Source organism: Myxine glutinosa, chromosome 11 (genome assembly GCF_964187855.1).
Source record: "Myxine glutinosa chromosome 11, kmMyxGlut1.1, whole genome shotgun sequence".
Lineage (NCBI taxonomy): Eukaryota > Metazoa > Chordata > Myxini > Myxiniformes > Myxinidae > Myxine > Myxine glutinosa.
The window spans coordinates 67,064,754-67,085,375 of NC_136271.1; the positions used below are offsets into that span (position 1 = coordinate 67,064,754).

Sequence of the window (20,622 nt, forward strand, 5' to 3'; positions counted from 1 at the left end):
TGTCTCGTTTGTTTAACCTCCATCTCTTTGCTAGTTGTTTGATTTGTGTGTTTAAACCCAGGTACAAATCTACAATTGTAGCAACAAATTTTGCAAACTAGTTTTCTGAAAAACGAAAAGAATTTTTAATTGTCTGTAGAGCCCACTGCAAGTTGACTTGTATGGTTTGCGGTAATGTTTTCAATACTATTGCGGTAATGTTTCAGAATCATGGGAATCTCCTGCGATGAAGCGAACTCCGAGGGCCTTTCACTCACTCACCGCAGGCAGGTTGGTGGTCTTTCTGTCTTCTACCGACTCCTCTCCGGCCTTGCTCCCCCAGCTCTCTCTCTGTGCTCTGTCCCCCCAATATTCCTTCAGGTCGCACAAGATCTACCAGCAACCCTCTTATGGTTAAACTGCCAAAATCTCGGCTCTCTGCTCACCTTCACTCTTTCATTCCCCTTTTCTCCCGTTTCATTCCCCTTTTCTCTCCTCTGGAACAAACTCCCCCACTCCCTTCAATCCGACTCCTCCCTCCAGGTCTTTAAAACAGCTGTTCACCACCATCTCTTATCTTCCCCCATCCAAAACCTTGATCTTCTCTACCCCCGCTAATTCACCCCAGAGTCCTTGCAGTGTTCATATGTTTTATACCTCTCCCACCTCCCCCCAAGTCCTCCCGTTGTCCCTGCTCTCAAATGTTGTGTTTGTGTCCTTCCCCCTCTCCCCCCATCTTGTCTGCCGCTCCCCTTGTTTTTTGTGTTTTGTGTGTCGGTTTGACTTTTTGTGTGATTAATGTTAGCTCTTTCACGAGCCTCGATCTTGTATCCAAAAAAAAACAAAATAAACGATTGAGTTCCCAAAGCCACAGAGGCATATTTAATATATCAATAGTAAAACTTCAAGGATCTTAAGCCAAAATTGCTGCTTTCTGCGGTTAGTATTACCAGGATAATTACTCTGTGCACAAAGTGAAAAGTGGGTTAAGCAATTGGTTCACTTTGTCCGTTTGTCTAGCTGTCTACAAATGTCAGTTCATGTTCGAGGAACAACTTGAGTCCCATTTTCATGCATGCTCGTACTCTAATTGAACTACTCGTCGTTCACAATCAGTGCTTTGAGTATTACTGGATCAAATTTTTTACAGATCAGTGTTAGGTATTTGAAAGAAACAATATTTAGGCCATTACCCATCAAGCTTTGCGGTTCCAAATAAGTCCACTAAGCACTTTGTGATTTTAAAAAAACAACTAGTAAAACCAAAAAAGCACGAAAAAAATCATGTTCACTCGAAATTGTGAATGGAAACTTTATGTTTTAGGGATGTCATAAAGGACGCAAACAACAGGCATGAATAACTAATGTAATGTGTTAAATAAGGTGGTGTAAAAGAAGGCGCATGAACGGCGGTAAACTTCTGATAAAAAAAAAAATTACAACCTTTAAAATCTTGATTATATTTCAATTGAATTATATACTTGAACACTGTAGAACATAAATCACCTTTTTGACACTAAAAAACCTTCCCTTTAGCAGTACTTGGACAAAATATTACATCATTTTATGTTACCTCGACTCGTCTTTTGCACCACCTTAATTAACATGCTGCATTAGTTATTCATGCCTATTGTTTGTGTCCTTTATGACTTACCAAAAACATTAAGTTTCCTGTTTGGAATAATGTCCAATTTGGTTTGACTGCCAGACAGGTAAAGACAGTAAAAAATTGCTCTCTGCACATGTGCGATTGGGACAAGATTCTGTACCATTTGCCAAATTCAGAGCCAAAGTTCTAACAAACTGCAGGTTAGTTTGCCGATTCATATTCAAAATGTAACATTCAATTGAAATTATGTTGTTCCTTGATCTTAAAGTGACCGTTGTAGACAGACAGTTTCACCCTGCTTTTCGCTTTGTGCATGCAAGGCGATTTATAGTATGATTCAAACAATTCCTACGTACACATGTGTTTTTGATATACATGTTCATACGTCAGTTTACCAATCAATCTGGAAAGACTTAATTCACCTCCACCCAACTTCCTGGATGGAATGAGTTGGAAAAGGTGGTTGTACTCGGGGGTGCACGGGATTGTTTTAGGTGGTAATAAATATAATAAGTAATTTTCTCCTTCAAAATGTAAAGCAAATCAACATGTTTTATCATTTTGAATCTCTTACTAACACTTTCTTATGTGAACTTGATTCTCTTGTCTTTTTAACCATGAAGTGCTTAATGCACTTGTTTGGAACCACCAAACCTGATGGGATAATGATCTGAATATTGTTTCTTTCAAACACCTAACACTGATCTGCAAAAATCTTGATCCAGTAATACTCACACCACCGATTGTGTGAATTAGTTCAACTAGTGAGATACCCGTGCTACGCACGGGTGGGAGGCCAGAAGCAAACGGGCAATGCAGATACAGCGAATGCTAAAGCATGAAACCAATAAATTCCACATTTCTGTAGCACCCTCAGTCGCACGTCAGACATGGACAGCAAGTTCGTGAAGGACTTCCATGAAAAACGTACCCGTTCGCAAACAAATGGGTACGTTCATGTATAGAAACATCGATCGTGGGTCCGTGGCGAATCTGCATATGGCGATCCGCGAAATTCACGTTTAGAAAGTAGAAACTATCACAGCATGTCGTCATTTACTTGAACTCGACATCTCTTTTTTCATTCCAAACAACATAGCTCCAATCACAAATTAATCACAAAATAAACTTTTAACAACATTGTTAATGCTTCCTTCATTGTAAAAACTACCAAGTCAACAGTTAAAATGATTTTGAGCCGATAGGTGTAACGGCCTTGGCAAGATCGATGGAGACAGCGATCTGTTAGCCTATACACCACCCAAATAGCTATGTGGAATTCTCTCATGTAGAGATTAAACTCACGTCGTTTGAACTTTGGCCGAGGTCATTATTTACTTTTAATGATGTTTATGTACGAATCTAAAAGAAGATAATTGGTTTTGGGTCGTCCTTTCTGCATATCTCGTGGGATTGTGAGTTGGAGAGACGACCGTGATGGCGGGGAGGGGGTTGGCATTCTCTCAAGCAGGGATTCAACCCATGTCCTTATAAAAGGTCTTTGTCCGAGGTCACCGAGTCCGGTCGGTGCAGCCGATCTGTGCAGCCGTGCAGCGATCGGTGCAGCCGTTTGTGCGGCACCCGGGAAAATAACATTATGCGGGAGTCCAAACCTGAAAATGCTGGAGGCCAAAGCTGAAATTGGAAAAACAATATACCCTATTTTACTCCAGGAGATCCCAGGATTACCCACCCAAAATATCGTTGCGATTGGTTCAGCCCTTTTTGCGGTACCTTCGAACGAACGGACGGACGGACAGACCGACAGACGGACGGACATTTGGTGAATTATAGTAAGATTAGAGTATGGTGGCCATCTGGTGCAACCGTTTTTGCTCTTTAAGTACGGTATCAAAACTTTCTTTGCAATTACTCTTTTATCCGGGCGATTGAAACTGCTTGTACTTGTGTAACAATGAAGTTCATTTTTAAAGATTGCACTGCCTGTTGCTTTTACAGTCCTTTTAACGATAACATTTTATGTATAATTATCCTTGCCAAAAGAGTAATTATGCCTATACAGCAGTTGCATAGCAAGCAATACACTTTGCGGTAATTGTCATTGCCATCCCAGCAGCAATCATGGCAGGAATTTGGAATTTGGCATGGTGCGAACGCACAATGGCCTACTGTCTTCAAAGGGCACCATGGGATCTTTAACATCAACAAGAGAATGTTAGCAGACAGAACAGCTGGATTAACATCCACTCTCTGAAGGGTGGCATGCTCTATGGTGTAACACTTTCCAGCAATCACTAGGACAACGGTTGTCGTCTGATTTGATTGTTTTTTTTTGTTGTTTTTAAAAAAATATTCCATTACTTTTTATTTATCAGTAATTAAAATATAGACAGGAGAAAACAACTCCAAGGCAACCCTTTAATTAATAGCGTGCAGGAAATAATTTATTTGCTGGACAGCCATACCTGGAATTTGATTAAATAAATAAACAGCTTTAGGTTTTCCTGAATCTAAATGTACTGTAAGCACATGCAGTTAAAATACATTTGTCTCAAAATACTTACAATCCAGAGGAAAATGCTGCCAGGAACTATATTTACTGCCCTTAGCTTCCACGCCTCTGTACTGCCAGGCGGTGTGACGCTGCCGTTGCGTGCCTTTCAAAGCTTTCTAAAAGTTATTTTGTCCTCAAACCAAGGAGCTTACTTGCTGGAAGCCTGAAACTGCTGTATGTGTGAGACCTGTGAGCCGTTGCTAACCGGTGAGCATCGAATAGACCACAAAAGAATGCTTGTTTGTGTGTGTGGTGGTGGTGGCGGTTACAGGGTGCGACGCAGCAAGGAGATGGCAGGCAGCATGCAAGCTTTGGACTACAGCATGAGTAGCTTACGCAGCTGGCTGGCCCATGTGGAAGCTGAGCTTTCACGGCCTATCATCTTCGACTCCTTCGACTCACAGGAGATCCAGCTCAAACTCAACGAACACCAGGTATGTGCTAACTTCAAGGTAAAAGTTCTCGGTTTCATCCACCGCTCTCTCCCCCGCGACTCCAATTCCAACTATCATTGATGTTGGGATCCCTGGTGTTGGGCTAGCGGCTAGGGTGCCGGCTTAGGATCCTAGGATCCTGGGTTCGAATCCCGGTTGATCGCTGAATTAACGCCAGGGGGGTTGACTCAGCCTGTACATACCTTCCGAGGTCGGCTAATTGAGTACCAGCTTACTGGTAATTCCCTGTTTGTCGTTAAAGGCGGCAAAAAGGGTTGGCGTCAGGAAGGGCATCCGGCCGTAAAACATTGCTTCAAAAAGGGGACCGAAAAACAACAACAACCACGGTTCCCGAAAAAGGCCAACCCCCGCTTTGCGGGGAAAAATGGCCTCTAAAGGTGGTTATTTTTTTTTTATTATTGATGTTACATTTTATAATTGGCACAAATCTGGCACCTCTTCCTTTTCCATTTTCCATTTCAAACTCTTATTGCTGCTGTTGCTGTTATTATTTGACTACCCAACAACAAGGTTGGGTGTGTGACAAGACGGAATCGATTCGATTTTGGTGAAGATTCGAATCTGGATTTGGATATGATAATTTTTTTTTTTTAAAGTGATTCTTCACCATTGAGAGATCGGGCAAAAAGTGATATATAACATGATATTTTAAAAGGTTATGGACGAATTATGACCAAACTTGGTGGATGAGTTGGTTAGGTAACAATAACAAGCCGATTAGATTTTGGTTCAGATCTGAATCCAGATCCGGCCTATCAGTGAGATACAAAACGTAAACTGTTCAACCTGGCAGAGTTATGTGCTCCACCGAGTGCCATTCTAGTTATCAATGTGTGTATGCTGTTTTTTTGCGTTTTGAAGTTGTACAGTTTAGGATGCATAATTATCACCAAAAAAGGTTTGCTTCAGCCTGTCAGCATGCTTGAAAACTGTTTTCTTGCCAATTTTTTATCTGCACATGGTCTGCAGCACCCATGAAACGGTCATGAACCTTTGTTTTTACATCTTAATTGTGCTTTAATCAAGGTTGCTTGTTTAATAAAACTAATATCTGTAAGTGTTAAGCTGAGCCAGAAATTATTTTTTCTGTGCTTGGGATCTATGATAATGCAAATGCACAACCAAATGAAAAAGTTACAGAACGAAAGCTTGACGTAGATGTTTCAGTAATAGAGTTGCTGTGGTGTGCACAATTAAGAGTTCCTGTTCTGTGATACAAACAAGTACGAGATGTCCAATGAATTTCATCAGAATTGTCAATTAAACAAGAGAAAAATGACCACAAAAATGACCACAGAAAAATGACCAAATGAGCTGCGACGTGTAGAATCATGAGGATATCCGTTGCAATATGCGCTACCAAATTCGACCAGTCATTAAATTATATGCATGCACTAGCGTCTTTTTGTCTTTCAGTTCTGGTCTTGTCCTTTGTTTTGCGACGCAACATGCCTCATCAACTGATTACATATAATGTATGGACATGAATGTTATTTCTGTTAATGTTAATGTTAATTCATTAATGTTATTTATTAATGTTAATTCTGGGTGGCAGAGGGATAATTTGAAACGGGCTTGGTCGATAGGGGATTTGAAAATGGGTATGGTTCTGTGAAAACAGTGGTGTGGTTCTGTGGTTCTGTTTGGTGTGGTGTGGTGAAAGTGATTTGAAAGTAAAAAAGTTCTGTGAAACGAGATTGATATGAAAACATTCATGTTGTCTTTGTTGCTAAATTTATTCTGGTTTCTTCAAACAAATCGCGATTTTAGTCCGCGATGTTCTTACCTCATACCAACGCACGTCCGAGTGTATGCGCATGCGCTATTCAAAAAGGCACCCCAACAACAAGAACAACAATGCGGTCCTCTCATAGAGCTGCTCGTCGCAGCTAAAAATAGTTTTTAAACAACCATTAGGTAGCCTCGTGTTGGCTTAATGGTTAAGGTGGCTGGTTTGAGATCTTAGGATACAGAGTTTGAGCCCCTGTCGTGCTGTTGAAGTAACTCCAGGTGGGTTGACTCAGCCTGTCATCCTTCAGAGGTCGGCAAATTGAGTACCAGCTTACTGCTAATAGAGGGCACTGCATCAGCAGCACAGCCACGCCGCCAAAAAACGATGCAGCCATCAGCGGCAGGCTGCAAATGAACCACTACCAACTCTTAGGTTTACTAAATTATAAAATTGTTAGAAATTCATTTTCCTCAAGGATATCTTTTCAAGTGTTGAGGTGTCTTTTAACGTTGGACTAAATTCTTCATAAAATAAATAGTTTGAATACATGAGAGTCCCATTCAAAGAAACCTATGGATTCCTTGGACTGATCTTTGGATTCAAATTTTGTTATACCAGTACTCTCCTCCCCCCACATCCCCCTGCCCACCCTAAAATATAGAGTGGAACCGGGCGCTTCAGCATGCAAGAGCAACATACCAAAATCATCTATATAATATTCTGCGTAGGTGATTCTGTCTGTCTGTCTGTCTGTCTGTGAAACGTCTGTCCGGGGGAGTGGCTACAACCGGTCTGGGAGGGGCTTCAAAAACAAATATCCGCCATTTTGTTTCCTCGGATAGCTTTGAGGCCTGTTTTGTTTGGCCCGTTGTGTCTTGCTCTCTCTCACAGTTTTATTTCTACTCTAATTCAATATCTCATTTCATTTTTCACAGTCACTAACATGGTTTTAGACTCGGTTGAAAAAAAAACGGGAACAAAATTTGATGAAAGTTTCCGTTTATAGAACGAAATGCATTTTCAAAGGCCTATAATATAAAGGCCATTGAGACTCTCTCACGGCTTTATCTCGACTCTAACTCACCATCTGATTTCATTTTTATCGATGGTTTTAGACTCGGTTTCAGCAATAATTGAGAAAATTCATGCACACACGGGAAAATGCCGAGATATATTAAAAATTCGCAGCACGATATATCATACACCGCCCAAATACCTCAGACGGGAAAATGGCGAGATATATAAAAAATTCACTTTTTCTTTTCCATTAAGATATACTACTTTTCCATTTGATGACAGTCATCACAAAAAAGTCAACAATGTGGGGAGAGGGGCAGAGCTTCGTTCGAAATTGTCGACAGATATTTCTTCGTTCCAATTTCATTCATCTAAAGGTAATCCTGTTTAAACACTCCATTCATTCCATCGATGTTTTGTTTTTTTTCACACGAGTTTTCAAGGCTGAATCGTGTTCACATCCAGGATTAATAAACAAACTCCATTTCACGTGTGCATGGACATGTAATTCACATGTGTAAAATAAATAAATAAACAAAGACGGGAGATTGCCGAGAGATAATTTTTCGTTCTTATTTTATAAGTTATGTCCACGTACACTTTAAATAAGTTCATTTGAAATCTTTAATTTAAAAAATGTCATTTGGTATGCTTTAACGAAAAGAGTAACATTGGTTTTCCCGGGACAGGAAGGTGTTATGTGATGTTCTTATACACGGCCCAAAATACTTGTCCCAGGGACTTTTCCATTTGAGCTGTATTCTTTATATTGTCGGAATGTGTCATTCTTTCGACGTAGTCACAATAAAAAGTTGCAGTTAGGTACTCTGCACGTGGAGAGAAGGGCGGAGCATCGTTTACGTGTCGCCACTCACGTTTGTAAATGCTATCTCCAAAATGAATAAAATAATGAAGGAACAGAACAAGACATTCAATGAACGTTAACCCAGACTTGCACAGGATGCTGAGCAACAAAGACATTGGAAGGTAATGTGTGCTCAGCAAACATATACAAGAGCAGCTGTAATGAATCCGGATGAAGTATCGGATAATATTGTTGAAGATCATCATAGCGGTGTGAGTCGATGACGTCACCATGCATGTTTTCGATACATTTGAGTTTTAAAATGAAGAAGAGTCATGGGCTCCATAGGCCTACGATCGGCCTCTGATGTGCATTTTAAGACTGAGTCAACACGTCTTCGATCATAAATTCCTTTTTGAAGAAACAAAGGTACATTTTGATTACAACTCAAGCAAAGGAAACCAGGTAATGCTTGTTTTGTTCGGAGCGATCATACACTGCTCAAAGAAGATGCGTTTCATAGCTACAGGAAATAAAATAGTGAAATCTTTGATTAAAAAAAAAAATTGTTTTCGCACGAGCTTCCGTGTGTGTGTGTGACCCACTGCCCCCCACCACCCCCCCCCCCCCCGTGTGTGTGTGTGTGTGACCCACTCCCCCCAGTGTATGTGTGTGTGTGTGTGTGTGTGTGTGTGTGTGTGTGTGTGTGTGTGTGTGCATGCGCGACCCACTCCCCCCAGTGTGCGTGTGCGACCCACTCCCCAGTGCAGTGTGCATGATGTCGAGGGAAAGGATTTGAGCTCTTGAAGTCACATTTTACATGAGATGTAAATTACAATTTCCCACGCACATGCATCCACATGTTATCAGAAGTAAATACATTGTGTACATGACATAATTTGTGGATCTGATAAATTGCCAGTAACCATTTTGTAAAACTGAAGGTGCAGCATCTAAATGAAGATGTCCAAATGTCACACACATCCATGCCCGTGGGATTCCCACGGGTGACCCCACTAGTCTATATTATATTCTCCGTAGGTGATTCTGTCTGTCTGTCTGGGGGTGTGGCCTCCCCCGTTGAGGGAGTAGCTCTACCCATTGTGGAAGAGGCTTCAAAACATCACCACCATTTTCTTTCCTCGCATAGCTTTGAGGCCTCTTTTGTTCGGCCCATGGTGGCTTGCTCTCTCTCACAGTTTTATTTCAACTCTAATTCAATATCTCATTTCATTTTTCACAGTCGCTAACATGGTTTTAGACTCGGTTGCAAAAAAACGGGAATAAAATTTGATTAAAGTTACCATTTTTAGAACAAAATGCATTTTCAAAGGCCTGTAACATAAAGGCCATTCATTGAGTCTCCCTCATAGCTTTATCTCTACTCGATTTTCACCATCTGATTTCATTTTTATCAATGGTTTTCGACTCGGTTCCAGCAATAATTGAGAAAATTCATGCACAGACGGGAAATTGCTGAGACATTTTATAAATTTGCGGCGGACTTTTCCATTTGATGACAGTCGTCACGATGAAATGTTTAATTTAGATGTAGTCACAATAAAAAGTCAACAATGTGGGGAGAGGGGTGGAGCTTCGTTCACGTATTGCCACAGATGGGAAAATGCCGAGATATATGAAAAATTTGCAGCTGAATATATAAAAAATTTGCAAAATCGTCAGCGAAATGTATTCCAACAGCGGTTTTGAATGTGTCTGGTCTGACGAGATGTGGTCACGGGGAAGGAAAGAGGAGAAGGACAAAGGAGAAGGACAGAGGGGAAGGACAGAGGGGAAGGAGAAGAGAGAATGTTCCCAGGACTTCGTTATTTACATTATTACTTAGTAAAAGTGTGTGACCCCGTGTGTGACCCACTCTCCCCCGTGTGTGTGACCCACTCTCCCCCGTGTGTGTGACCCACTCTCCCCCGTGTGTGTAACCCACTCTCCCCCATGTGTGTGACCCACTCCCCCCCGTGTGTATGACCCACTCTCCCGTGTGTGTGTGACGCACTCTCCCCCGTGTGTGTGACCCACTCTCCCCCGTGTGTGTGACCCACTCTCCCCCGTTTGTGTGACCCACTCTCCCCCGTGTGTGTGACCCACTCTCCCCCGTGTGTGTGACCCACACTCCCCCGTGTGTGTGACCCACTCTCCTCCGTGTGTGTGACCCACTCTCCCCCGTGTGTGTGACCCACTCTCCCCCGTGTATGTGACCCACTCTCCCCCGTGTGTGTGACCCACTCTCCCGCGTGTGTGTGACCCACTCTCCCCCGTGTGTGTGACCCACTCTCCCCCGTGTGTGTGACCCACTCTCCCCCGTGTGTGTGACCCACTCTCCCCCGTGTGTGTGACCCACTCTCCCCCGTGTGTGTGACCCACTCTCCCCCGTGTGTGTGACCCACTCTCCCCCGTGTGTGTAACCCACTCTCCCCCGTGTGTGTGACTCACACTCCCCCGTGTGTGTGACTCACACTCCCCCGTGTGTGTGACTCACTCTCCCCCGTGTGTGTGACCCACTCTCCCCCGTGTGTGTGACCCACTCTCCCATGTGTGTGTGACCCACTCTCCCCCGTGTGTGTGACCCACTCTCCCCCGTGTGTGTGACCCACTCTCCCCCGTGTGTGTGACCCACTCTCCCCCGTGTGTGTGACCCACTCTCCCCCGTGTGTGTGACCCACTCTCTGCCGTGTGTGTGACCCACTTTCCCCCGTGTGTGTGACCCACTCTCCCCCGTGTGTGTGACCCACTCTCCCCCGTGTATGTGACCCACTCTCCCCCGTGTGTGTGACCCACTCTCCCCCGTGTGTGTGACCCAATCTCCCCCGTGTGTGACCCACTCTCCCCCGTGTGTGACCCACTCTCCCCCGTGAGTGTGACCCACTCTCCCCCGTGTGTGACCCACTCTCCCCCGTGTGTGTGACCCACTCTCCCCCGTGTGTGTGACCCACTCTCCCCCGTGTGTGTGACCCACTCTCCCCCGTGTGTGTGACCCACTCTCCCCCGTGTGTGTGACCCACTCTCCCCCGTGTGTGTGACCCACTCTCCCCCGTGTGTGTGACCCACTCTCCCCCGTGTGTGTGACCCACTCTCCCCCGTGTGTGTGACCCACTCTCCCCCGTGTGTGTGACCCACTCTCCCCCGTGTGTGTGACCCACTCTCCCCCGTGTGTGTGACCCACTCTCCCCCGTGTGTGTGACCCACTCTCCCCCGTGTGTGTGACCCACTCTCCCCCGTGTGTGTGACCCACTCTCCCCCGTGTGTGTGACCCACTCTCCCCCGTGTGTGTGACCCACTCTCCCCCGTGTGTGTGACCCACTCTCCCCCATGTGTGTGACCCACTCTCCCCCGTGTGTGTGACCCACTCTCCCCCGTGTGTGTGACCCACTCTCCCCCGTGTGTGTGACCCACTCTCCCCCGTGTGTGTGACCCACTCTCCCCCGTGTGTGTGACCCACTCTCCCCCGTGTGTGTGACCCACTCTCCCCCGTGTGTGTGACCCACTCTCCCCCGTGTGTGTGACCCACTCTCCCCCGTGTGTGTGACCCACTCCCCCGTGTGTGTGACCCACTCTCCCCCGTGTGTGTGACCCACTCTCCCCCGTGTGTGTGACCCACTCTCCCCCGTGTGTGTGACCCACTCTCCCCCGTGTGTGTGACCCACTCTCCCCCGTGTGTGTGACCCACTCTCCCCCGTGTGTGTGACCCACTCTCCCCCGTGTGTGTGACCCACTCTCCCCCGTGTGTGTGACACACTCTCCCACGTGTGTGTGACCCACTCTCCCCCGTGTGTGTGACCCACTCTCCCCCGTGTGTGTGACCCACTCTCCCCCGTGTGTGTGACCCACTCTCCCCCGTGTGTGTGACCCACTCTCCCCCGTGTGTGTGACCCACTCTCCCCCGTGTGTGTGACCCACTCTCCCCCGTGTGTGTGACCCACTCTCCCCCGTGTGTGTGACCCACTCTCCCCCGTGTGTGTGACCCACTCTCCCCCGTGTGTGTGACCCACTCTCCCCCGTGTGTGTGACCCACTCTCCCCCGTGTGTGACCCACTCTCCCCCGTGTGTGACCCACCCACTCCCCCGTGTGTGACCAACTCTCCCCCGTGTGTAACTCACTCCCCAGTGCTGTGTGCGTGATGTGGGAGGGAGAGGATTTGAGCTCTTGAAGTCACGTTTTACATTAGGTGTAATTACACATTTCATTTTGTATTTCCCATGTGCACGCATGTTACATGTCCCATGTTATCAGATCCGTTCAGCATCCATGTATCATGTTTCATGTATCATATCATGTACCATGTATCATGTTTCATTCTATAACCTTTTCATTTGGTTGTGCATTTGCATTATCATAGATCCCAAACACAGAAAAATTACATGTCCCATGTTGTCAGAAGTAAATTAGACTCTGGAGCAGTGGAAACGCATTCTCTGGAGTGATGAATCACGCTTCACCAGCTGGCAGTCCAACTGACGAATCTGGGTTTGGCGGATGCCACGAGAACGCAACTGCCTAAATGCATAGTGCCAACTGAAAAGTTTGGTGGAGGAGGAATAATGGTCTGGGGCTGTTTTTCATGGTTCAGGCTAGGCCCCTCAGTTCCAGTGAAGGGAAATCTTAACGCTTCAGCATACAATGACATTCTAGTCTAGACAATTGTGTGCTTGCAACTTTGTGGTAACAGTTTGGGGAAGGCCCTTTCCTGTTTCAGCATGACAATGCCCCCGTGCACAAAGCAAAGTCCATACAGAAATGGTTTGTCAAGATCGGTGTAGAAGAACTTGACTGGCCTGCACAGAGCCCTGACCTCAACCCCATCGAACACCTTTGGGATGAATTGGAACGCTGACTGTGAGCCAGGCCTAATCGCCCAACATCTGTGCCCTACCTCACTCATGCTCTTGTTGCTGAATGGATGCAAATACCCGCAGCAATGTTCCAACATCTAGTGGAAAGCCTTCACGGAAGAGTGGATCGCCCAACCTAATCGCCCAACATCTGTGCCCTACCTCACTCATGCTCTTGTTGCTGAATGGATGCAAATACCCGCAGCAATGTTCCAACATCTAGTGGAAAGCCTTCACAGAAGAGTGGAGGCTGTTATAGCAGCAAAGAGAGGACCAACTCCATATTAATGCCCATGATTTTGGAATGGGATGTTCGACGAGCACATACGGGTGTGATATTCGGGTGTTCACATACTTTTGGACATGTGGTGTATCATTGTCTAACTATCCCACTGAAACCAATTTTTTTTTTTTTTTTTTTTTTTTTGGATACAAGATCGAGGCTCGCGAAAGCTAACATTAATCACACAAAAAGTCAAACCGACACATAAAACACAAAATAAGGGGAGCGGTAGACAAGATGGGGAGAGAGGGGGAAGGACACAAACAAAACATTTGAGAGCAGGGACATCGAGAGAACTGTGGGAGGGAGAGGGCTTGGGGGGAGGTGGAAGAGGTATAAAACATATGGACACTGCAACGACTTCCAGGAAAGAACTTGGAATTTCAAAAAAGTGTATCTGGGGTGAATTATCGAGGGTAGAAAAGATCAAGGTTTTGGATGGGGGAAGATAAGAGATGGTGGTGAACAGCTGTTTTAAAGACCTGGAGGAAGGAGTTTTTTTTGGTTTTTTTTGGATACAGAGTCGAGGCTCGTGAAAGAGCTAACATTTATCAAACAAACAAATCAAACAAACAAGCAAACAAAGTATATAAAAAGGGGAGCGGTCGACAAGATGGGGAGAGAAGGGGAGGAAGCGCACAAACACAACATTTGAGAGCAGGGACATTGGGAGATGTGTGGGAGGGAGAGGGCCTGGGGGGAGGCAGGATAGGTATAAAATGCAAGGACACCAAGGACTTCCAAGAAAGAAGACAAAAGTCACCTCAAAAACGTGGATTTGGGGTGAAATTAGCGGGGACTGGCTTTGGAGTGGGATTGAAGGGAGTGGGGGAGTTTGTTCGAGAGGCGGGAGAAAAGGGGAATGAAAGAGTGAAGGTGAGCAGAGAGCCTAGACTTTGGCAGTTTAACCATAAGAGGGTTGCAGGCAGATCTTGTGCGACCTGAAGGAATATTGGGGGGACAGAGCACAGAGAGAGCTGGGGGAGCAAGGCCGGAGAGGAGTCGGTAGAAGACAGAAAGACCACCAACCTGCCTGTGGTGAGTGAGTGAAAGGCCCTCGGTGTTGACTACATCGCAGGAGATTCCAATGATTCTGAAAGCTTTGGCCTCAACAGCGTGAAGCCGAGCAAGGTGTGAGGCAGGAGCACCGGCCCAGACAGGTGGGGGGAGGGGACAGTATTCCATTGAGCTGCTGATAAAAGCCTTGTATGTGGTTAGGAGATCAGGTGTGCCAAGGAAGGACTTCGCACGACGGAGGATGCCCAGTCGGCGACTGGCTTTGGAGGCCAGCTTGGAAATGTGGTTTTCCCAAGAAAGATCATGGCAGATAGTCAGACCTAAAAGCTTGAGCGACAGAACTTCTTGGAGAGGATTGTTGAGAAAGTAGATGGGAGGGTTTTCCAGTCGGTCTTTTCGGAGAGACATAGTAAGAGTGTGAGATTTGTCAGGATTGAAAGACCTGTTCCACTTGTTTGACCTGTCTGTGATTTTGTCCAGGTCTGCAGAGAGTGAGGAGGCTGCAGACTGCCAATCTGAGGGATGAGAAATGGAGCAGCAGAAAGTGGAGTCATCAGCAAAGAGATAGAGAAGGTTTTCCAGATAGTCAAAGAGATCATTGATGAAGACCAGAAAAAGCACAGGGCCCAGAACACTACCTTGGGGAACTCCAGCCAGAACAGGTATGGGAGATGAGAGAAATCCATTCAGGGCCACACGTTGACTACAACCAGAGAGGAAGTCCGCAAGCCATGCGTGGAGATTTCCATGGATACTATAGGAGGAGAGTTTGGTGAGCAGAGCTGGGTGCCAGACCGTATCGAAGGCATGTGATATGTCAAGGGAGACAGCTCTGATTTCCTTTTTGGCATTGAGGACCTCCATCCATTGTTGAGACAGCAGAAGCAACATGTCCAGAGTAGAATGACCTGGTCTGAATCCAAATTGATGATCGGAGATCAAGCCATTGGAGAAGAGGAAGGATTTGATATCCAAAGCAATGATGGATTCCATGACTTTGCTGATAATTGGGAGCAGGCTGATTGGTCTGTAGTTGCAAGGATCTGTTTTTACACCTTTTTTGTTTAAAGCGGTAATGTTTGCTGATTTCCAAGATGCTGGCAGATGACCTTGAGCAAAAGAGAGGGTGAAAAGAACAGAGAGAGGGTGAGATAGAGCGGCAGAGCAGGATTTTAGGACCCGTGGGCTGATGCCGTCTGGTCCAGTTGCAGAATCAGAGTCGAAGGAGAGAAGGACACAGAGTCCAGGAGCAGTTGGGTTCGACTGGGTAAGGTGGGAACAGAGAGAGATGGGTTTGGGACACTAGATTTTGAGGCAAACACAGAGTTGAGGCATTCGGCTTTGTCACGTGCAGTGTCAACTTTGTAGCCATTTGAGGTAAGGTCGGGGATGGAGGGGGAACAAACACCAGAAACGGATTTGACTAGACTCCACCAGGATTTGGAGGAAGGAGACAGGTTTGAGAGTTCATTCTTGAGTGTGGAGAGATAGTGCTTCCTGGCACTCCTGAGGGTAGACGCACTTGTTCCTAGCTTGGTGGAAGGAACTGAGATTGCCTTCTTAGAGGGGCAAAGGCAAGTTGTTTCAGGGCAACTGCCTCACCACAAGATTCAGTGTACCATGGATGGGAGGAAGGGTATGACAACTGAAGACGAGATGGGATAAATCTGTGCATGAGAGAGAGCAGTTTGCTTTGGAAGAATTCCCAGGAAGAATTGATGTCAGAGGCAGTGGAGATGGGAGAACAGTCCAGATGATTGATGGCTGCTTGCAGACCGAGCCAGTCAGCCTGAGTGAAATGGCAGACTCGTCGGTGCTGAAGAGGCTCTCTGAGAATGGCCAGAGAGATGTTCACTTTATCAAGCACATGATCAGAAGAACCGATTGGAGCAGAATAAGAGCAGCAGACATTTGCAGGGAAGTTTGTCATAACCAAGTCTAGAAGAGATGATACTCCATTGACTGAGATCCGGGTCGGGAAATTGACAGATTGTGTCAGTCCCAATGAGTCACAGAAGTCCTTTGCTGAGGTGCCATGGCTGGTGAGAGAGGAACCCACACCCAGCCAGCTGGCATGATGACAGTTGAAGTCGCCACATATGAGGAAGAGAGAGTTTGGATGAGTTGATAGAAGTTGGTCCATGTTGTCAGACAGCGAAATGTAAATGGAGTCATCACTGTTTGGTGGACGGTACAGAACACATATGAACAAAAGGTGAGAGCGGAGAGGAAGCCGTAGCCAGAGGTACTCCTGGGGGTGGGGTGGAGAGAGGGCAGTTCAAGGAGAGTGAGGAAGAGAGTTTTTGATAAAGATAGCAACCCCACCACTAGGACGAGGCTAAGGTCTATCACACCAGAGGAGGAGGGAGTAACCAGGAAGAGATATTAAGGAATCAGCGACATCTTGAAGGAGGAAAGTTTCTGTTAAGCAGATCAAGTCTGGATTGTCAGAAGCAACCTGAATGGAGAGATCAATCAGGTTTGAGCGAAGGCCCCGGATGTTTGAGGTCCATACCGTTAATGAGTAGAGAGGGGGAGCATCGGGTGCAGGACAGGGGGGGAGCGGTAGTGGCAGATGAAGGATGAGAGGGGGAGGTAGGGAGAGCAGTTGATAGTCTGTCAGAGATTACAGAAGAGTTACAAGAAAGGGAAGGATGAGGAGGATGAAAGGTTTGATGGTGATGGGATGAGGGACAGTGAGGGGTTGTTTGAGGGGGGGGGGGCAGAGGAAAGTAGAAGGTTGGGGGAGGTGGAGGTATGAGATAGAAGGGAGACGAAGTGGGGAGGAGGCAGCTTTGAGGAGGAGGGGGAAAGGGGGAGAAATGGGGAGGGGTGGTAGGGGGGGGGAGATTTGAAGGGGAGGGGTTGGGGGGGGAGATTTGAAGGGGAGGGGTTTGGGGGGAGATTTGAAGGGGAGGGGTGGGGGGGAGTTTTGAAGGGGAGGGGCAAGGGGGGAGTTTAAGAGGGGAGGGGCAAGGGTGGAGATTTGGAGGGGAGGGGCAGGGGGGGAGTTTAGAAAGTGGATGATTAATGAAAGACGAACATTTATAACAAATTGGGTTTATTGTGATTTTCAAGTTAGCGATCCGTTTAAAAACGATAGAGGAGGGGTGAAATGAATGTGAATTTAGAGCATGTTGTGAGGAAGAATTATAAGAGATTGAATTTTTTTTTGAAGTGGAATGAGTTGAAGAGGAAGTTGAAAAGAGCCTTTTAAATAGGAAGAAAAACAGCGTGTTGTAATATACCACTGAATAAAACACTGCAGGGGAAAGTTTAAACATATTTAAACAGAACCGTGAAGAACAATCTTATATTCTCAAAAATACCAACGGGGAGAGGGCCTAGATGGACAACCACGAGTCACGTGAACAGGGCAAGTCGAAGGCAAGGAGATAATGGGGGCGGGGCGACACAGCGCACGTGGACAGAAGCACACGATGAGACAACAGCACACGTGGAGAGAGGGAAATTAATGTTTTGTTTTGGTTTTTTGGGGGGGGTAGGGGGGGTTAAAACGTTAGACAAAGAGTAGATGTTCGGGGGAGAAGGGAATAATCTAAGAACCAAGCAAAAACAGCAAAGGAAGGAACTTAAGTGAACAAACTTCGACGGGGAAGCCTCAGGCTACCTGGCCGCACGCGGGGCAAACAGAAACGATTAATTTATTACAGAGTTACAGGAAAATCAAAGCAAAACGAACGAGAAACAAACAATAATGCAAAGACGATCAAATAACGAGTGCAAATTTGACAAACACACAAATGGAAAAATAACTTAACTTTGGATGCCGGGAGAGAACAAAAGTAAACTTCTTCTGAATGAAATAGTTTCTAATCGTTACCATAATCCTTTGGCAGACATTTTGTAAGATGGCTGCCATGGTCATCAGGAGCCAAATCTGCACTGACCCAATATCCAGATCTGATCCATATGTATTAGTCTATCTCTGCCAAATGTTGTGCTTCTATCACAAAATTTACAATGTATTTGCTCTGGCGCCCCACTAAAACCCATCTATGGCGCTGACTACTAACAACAACATCCACATAGTCCACCTGGGAATGGTATAGTTGCACATAAATCAAACATTATTATACTGTGTGTCCACAAATTGCCGTTCCAAATTCAAACCATAATGTATCCATCTCCTCGTAAGTAATGTACTCATGAGTATCCATCTCCTCCACCCGGTGCATCCTCCCCACCCCTCCCCTCATTCTTCCTTACATCACTTATTTCTCCAATTCTCCCTCTCTTTTGTCCCATCCTGCTGTTTGTGTATTTCACCCCTATATTTCTACTGTTCTTTTTGTTTTGTTACATCTTGATCCATTATATGTTCTAGCTCCACCACAAGCCTCAACAGGAGCGAAGATGGAGAAGTTGCAGAGGGTAAATTTATGTAGAGGGCCAGTTGGGGTGGTCACAAATTATGCCATATTTTCATGTATGCCACTATGTGGACAGCCACTGAGTTTCCACAAATTACCATTCCAAATTCAAATGTAACTATAATGGCACTCGGTAGAGAGCATACCTCTGCTCGGCTGAACAGTTTACCTTTTGTATCGCACTGATAGCCCGGATCTGGATTCGGACCTGAACCAAAATCTAATTGGCTTGTTCTTGTCATCTACCCAACTCATCCACCTAGATTTGTCATAACTCATCCACAACTTTTTGAAATATCATGCTATATGTAGTTTTTGACCCCATCTCTCAATGGTGAAGAATCACTTTGTAAAAAAACAATTAAATTCTCATATCTGGATCCGGTTTCAGATCTTCATGCATTTTTATCCTCACCAATTGTCTTTCCACTCATTCAACCACGTCCCTCCTCACTCATCCTAGAGCTATTTTTTTGCTTGTTTGTTTATTTATTTACGTACTTGTTTATTTATATACTTTCGCAGCTTGAAGGGATTATGTTTTGTGGCTGTCCATCCGTCTATACCTGTGTCGTTATCCGGTTTTTTTGTTACCATGACAATTTTGAACCACTAAAGAGATTTAATCCAAAGTTGGCACAACTATGGACTGCAATAGAATGATGAACTGGTTCGATTTTAGTTTCAAACCGTCAAAGCACGAAGGTCATGTGCCCCTTGAAAATCATTTTGCAAACCTTAACTCGAATTAGAAGCATCTGATGTTGTCTCTCTTCTAGTTATCTCTCTTTTCTCGCTCACGCTTTCTATCATGTGGCCTTTAATTTTTCATGTGACCTTTAATTGAGATAAAATGTTAATGCGTTGACATCTACAGTCACATGAAAAAGTAAGTACACCCCATGTAAAGTTTAGACTTTTTCAACATATTTCAGCATACAGCTATTTGATCTTCATTTCAACAATATTGATAGAAAAGGTGATATAATATAACAAATATCATGAAACATTTACATTTTGTAGTCCATTGTATAATTTAAATAAACATCAATGCAAATTTCGCATGTGGAAAAAGTAAGTACACCCTTGGCTCTAATAGATGGTATTGCCCCCTTTGGCAGAAACAACCTCAAGTAGGCGTTTCTTATAACTGTCTACCAGTCTCTGACATCGACTGGGAGAAATTTTTGCCCACTCCTCCATGCAGAATTCTTTCAGCTGTATGATGTTTGAGGGGTTTCTTGCATGCACAGCTCGTTTCAAATCCCCCCACAACATCTCGATGGGATTTAGATCCGGGCTTTGACTTGGCCATTCCAGAACCCTCCATTTCTTTCTTTTCAGCCATTCCTTGGTGGATTTGCTGGTATGTTTAGGGTCATTGTCATGTTGCAAGGTCTACCTTCGGTTGAGCTTAAACTTTCCGACAGATGGCCTCACATTATCCTTAAGCACCCTCTGGTACAATGAAGAATTCATAGTGGATTCTATGACGGTGATCTGCCCAGGCCCTGATACAGCAAAGCTGCCCCAAACCATAATATTTCCACCACCATGCTTTACAGTTGGTATCAGGTTCTTGTGGTCAAATGCTGTCTTTGGTTTTTGCCAAAACATGACTTCTGGTACTGTGGCCAAATAGCTCTACCTTTGACTCATCTGTCCAGAGCACATTGTTCCAGAAGTGCTGGTCTTTGCCGAGGTGTTCATTGGCAAACTTTAGTCTTGCCCTGATGTTCTTTCTGGACAGCAAAGCTTTCCTCGTGGCACACCTCCCATGTAGATCAAATTTGTGCAGCCTCTTTGTAATGGTAGACTCGTGCACTTTGACATCAACAGTGGCAAGAGCTACCTGTGGGTCCCGTGATGACATTCTGGGGTTCTTAGAGACTTCTTTCAGCATCTTGCGGTCTGCTCTCAGGCTGAACTTGCTGGGGTGGCCTGGCCTGAACAATTTGGCAGTTGTTT

General features: G+C 45.3%; 1 protein-coding gene across 6 annotated transcripts in view; it reads left to right on the forward strand.

Moving 5' to 3' along the window:
* LOC137436726 (nesprin-1) overlaps positions 1–20,622 on the forward strand; it is a 344,176-nt gene that overhangs the window by 257,036 nt on the left and 66,518 nt on the right. For all 6 annotated transcript variants that reach the window (XM_068130758.2, XM_078786725.1, XM_078786724.1 and 3 more), the window contains one exon: positions 4,375–4,537. In XM_068130758.2, coding sequence (XP_067986859.2) covers positions 4,375–4,537 — 163 coding nt within the window. The remainder of the gene's footprint in view (positions 1–4,374; positions 4,538–20,622) is intronic.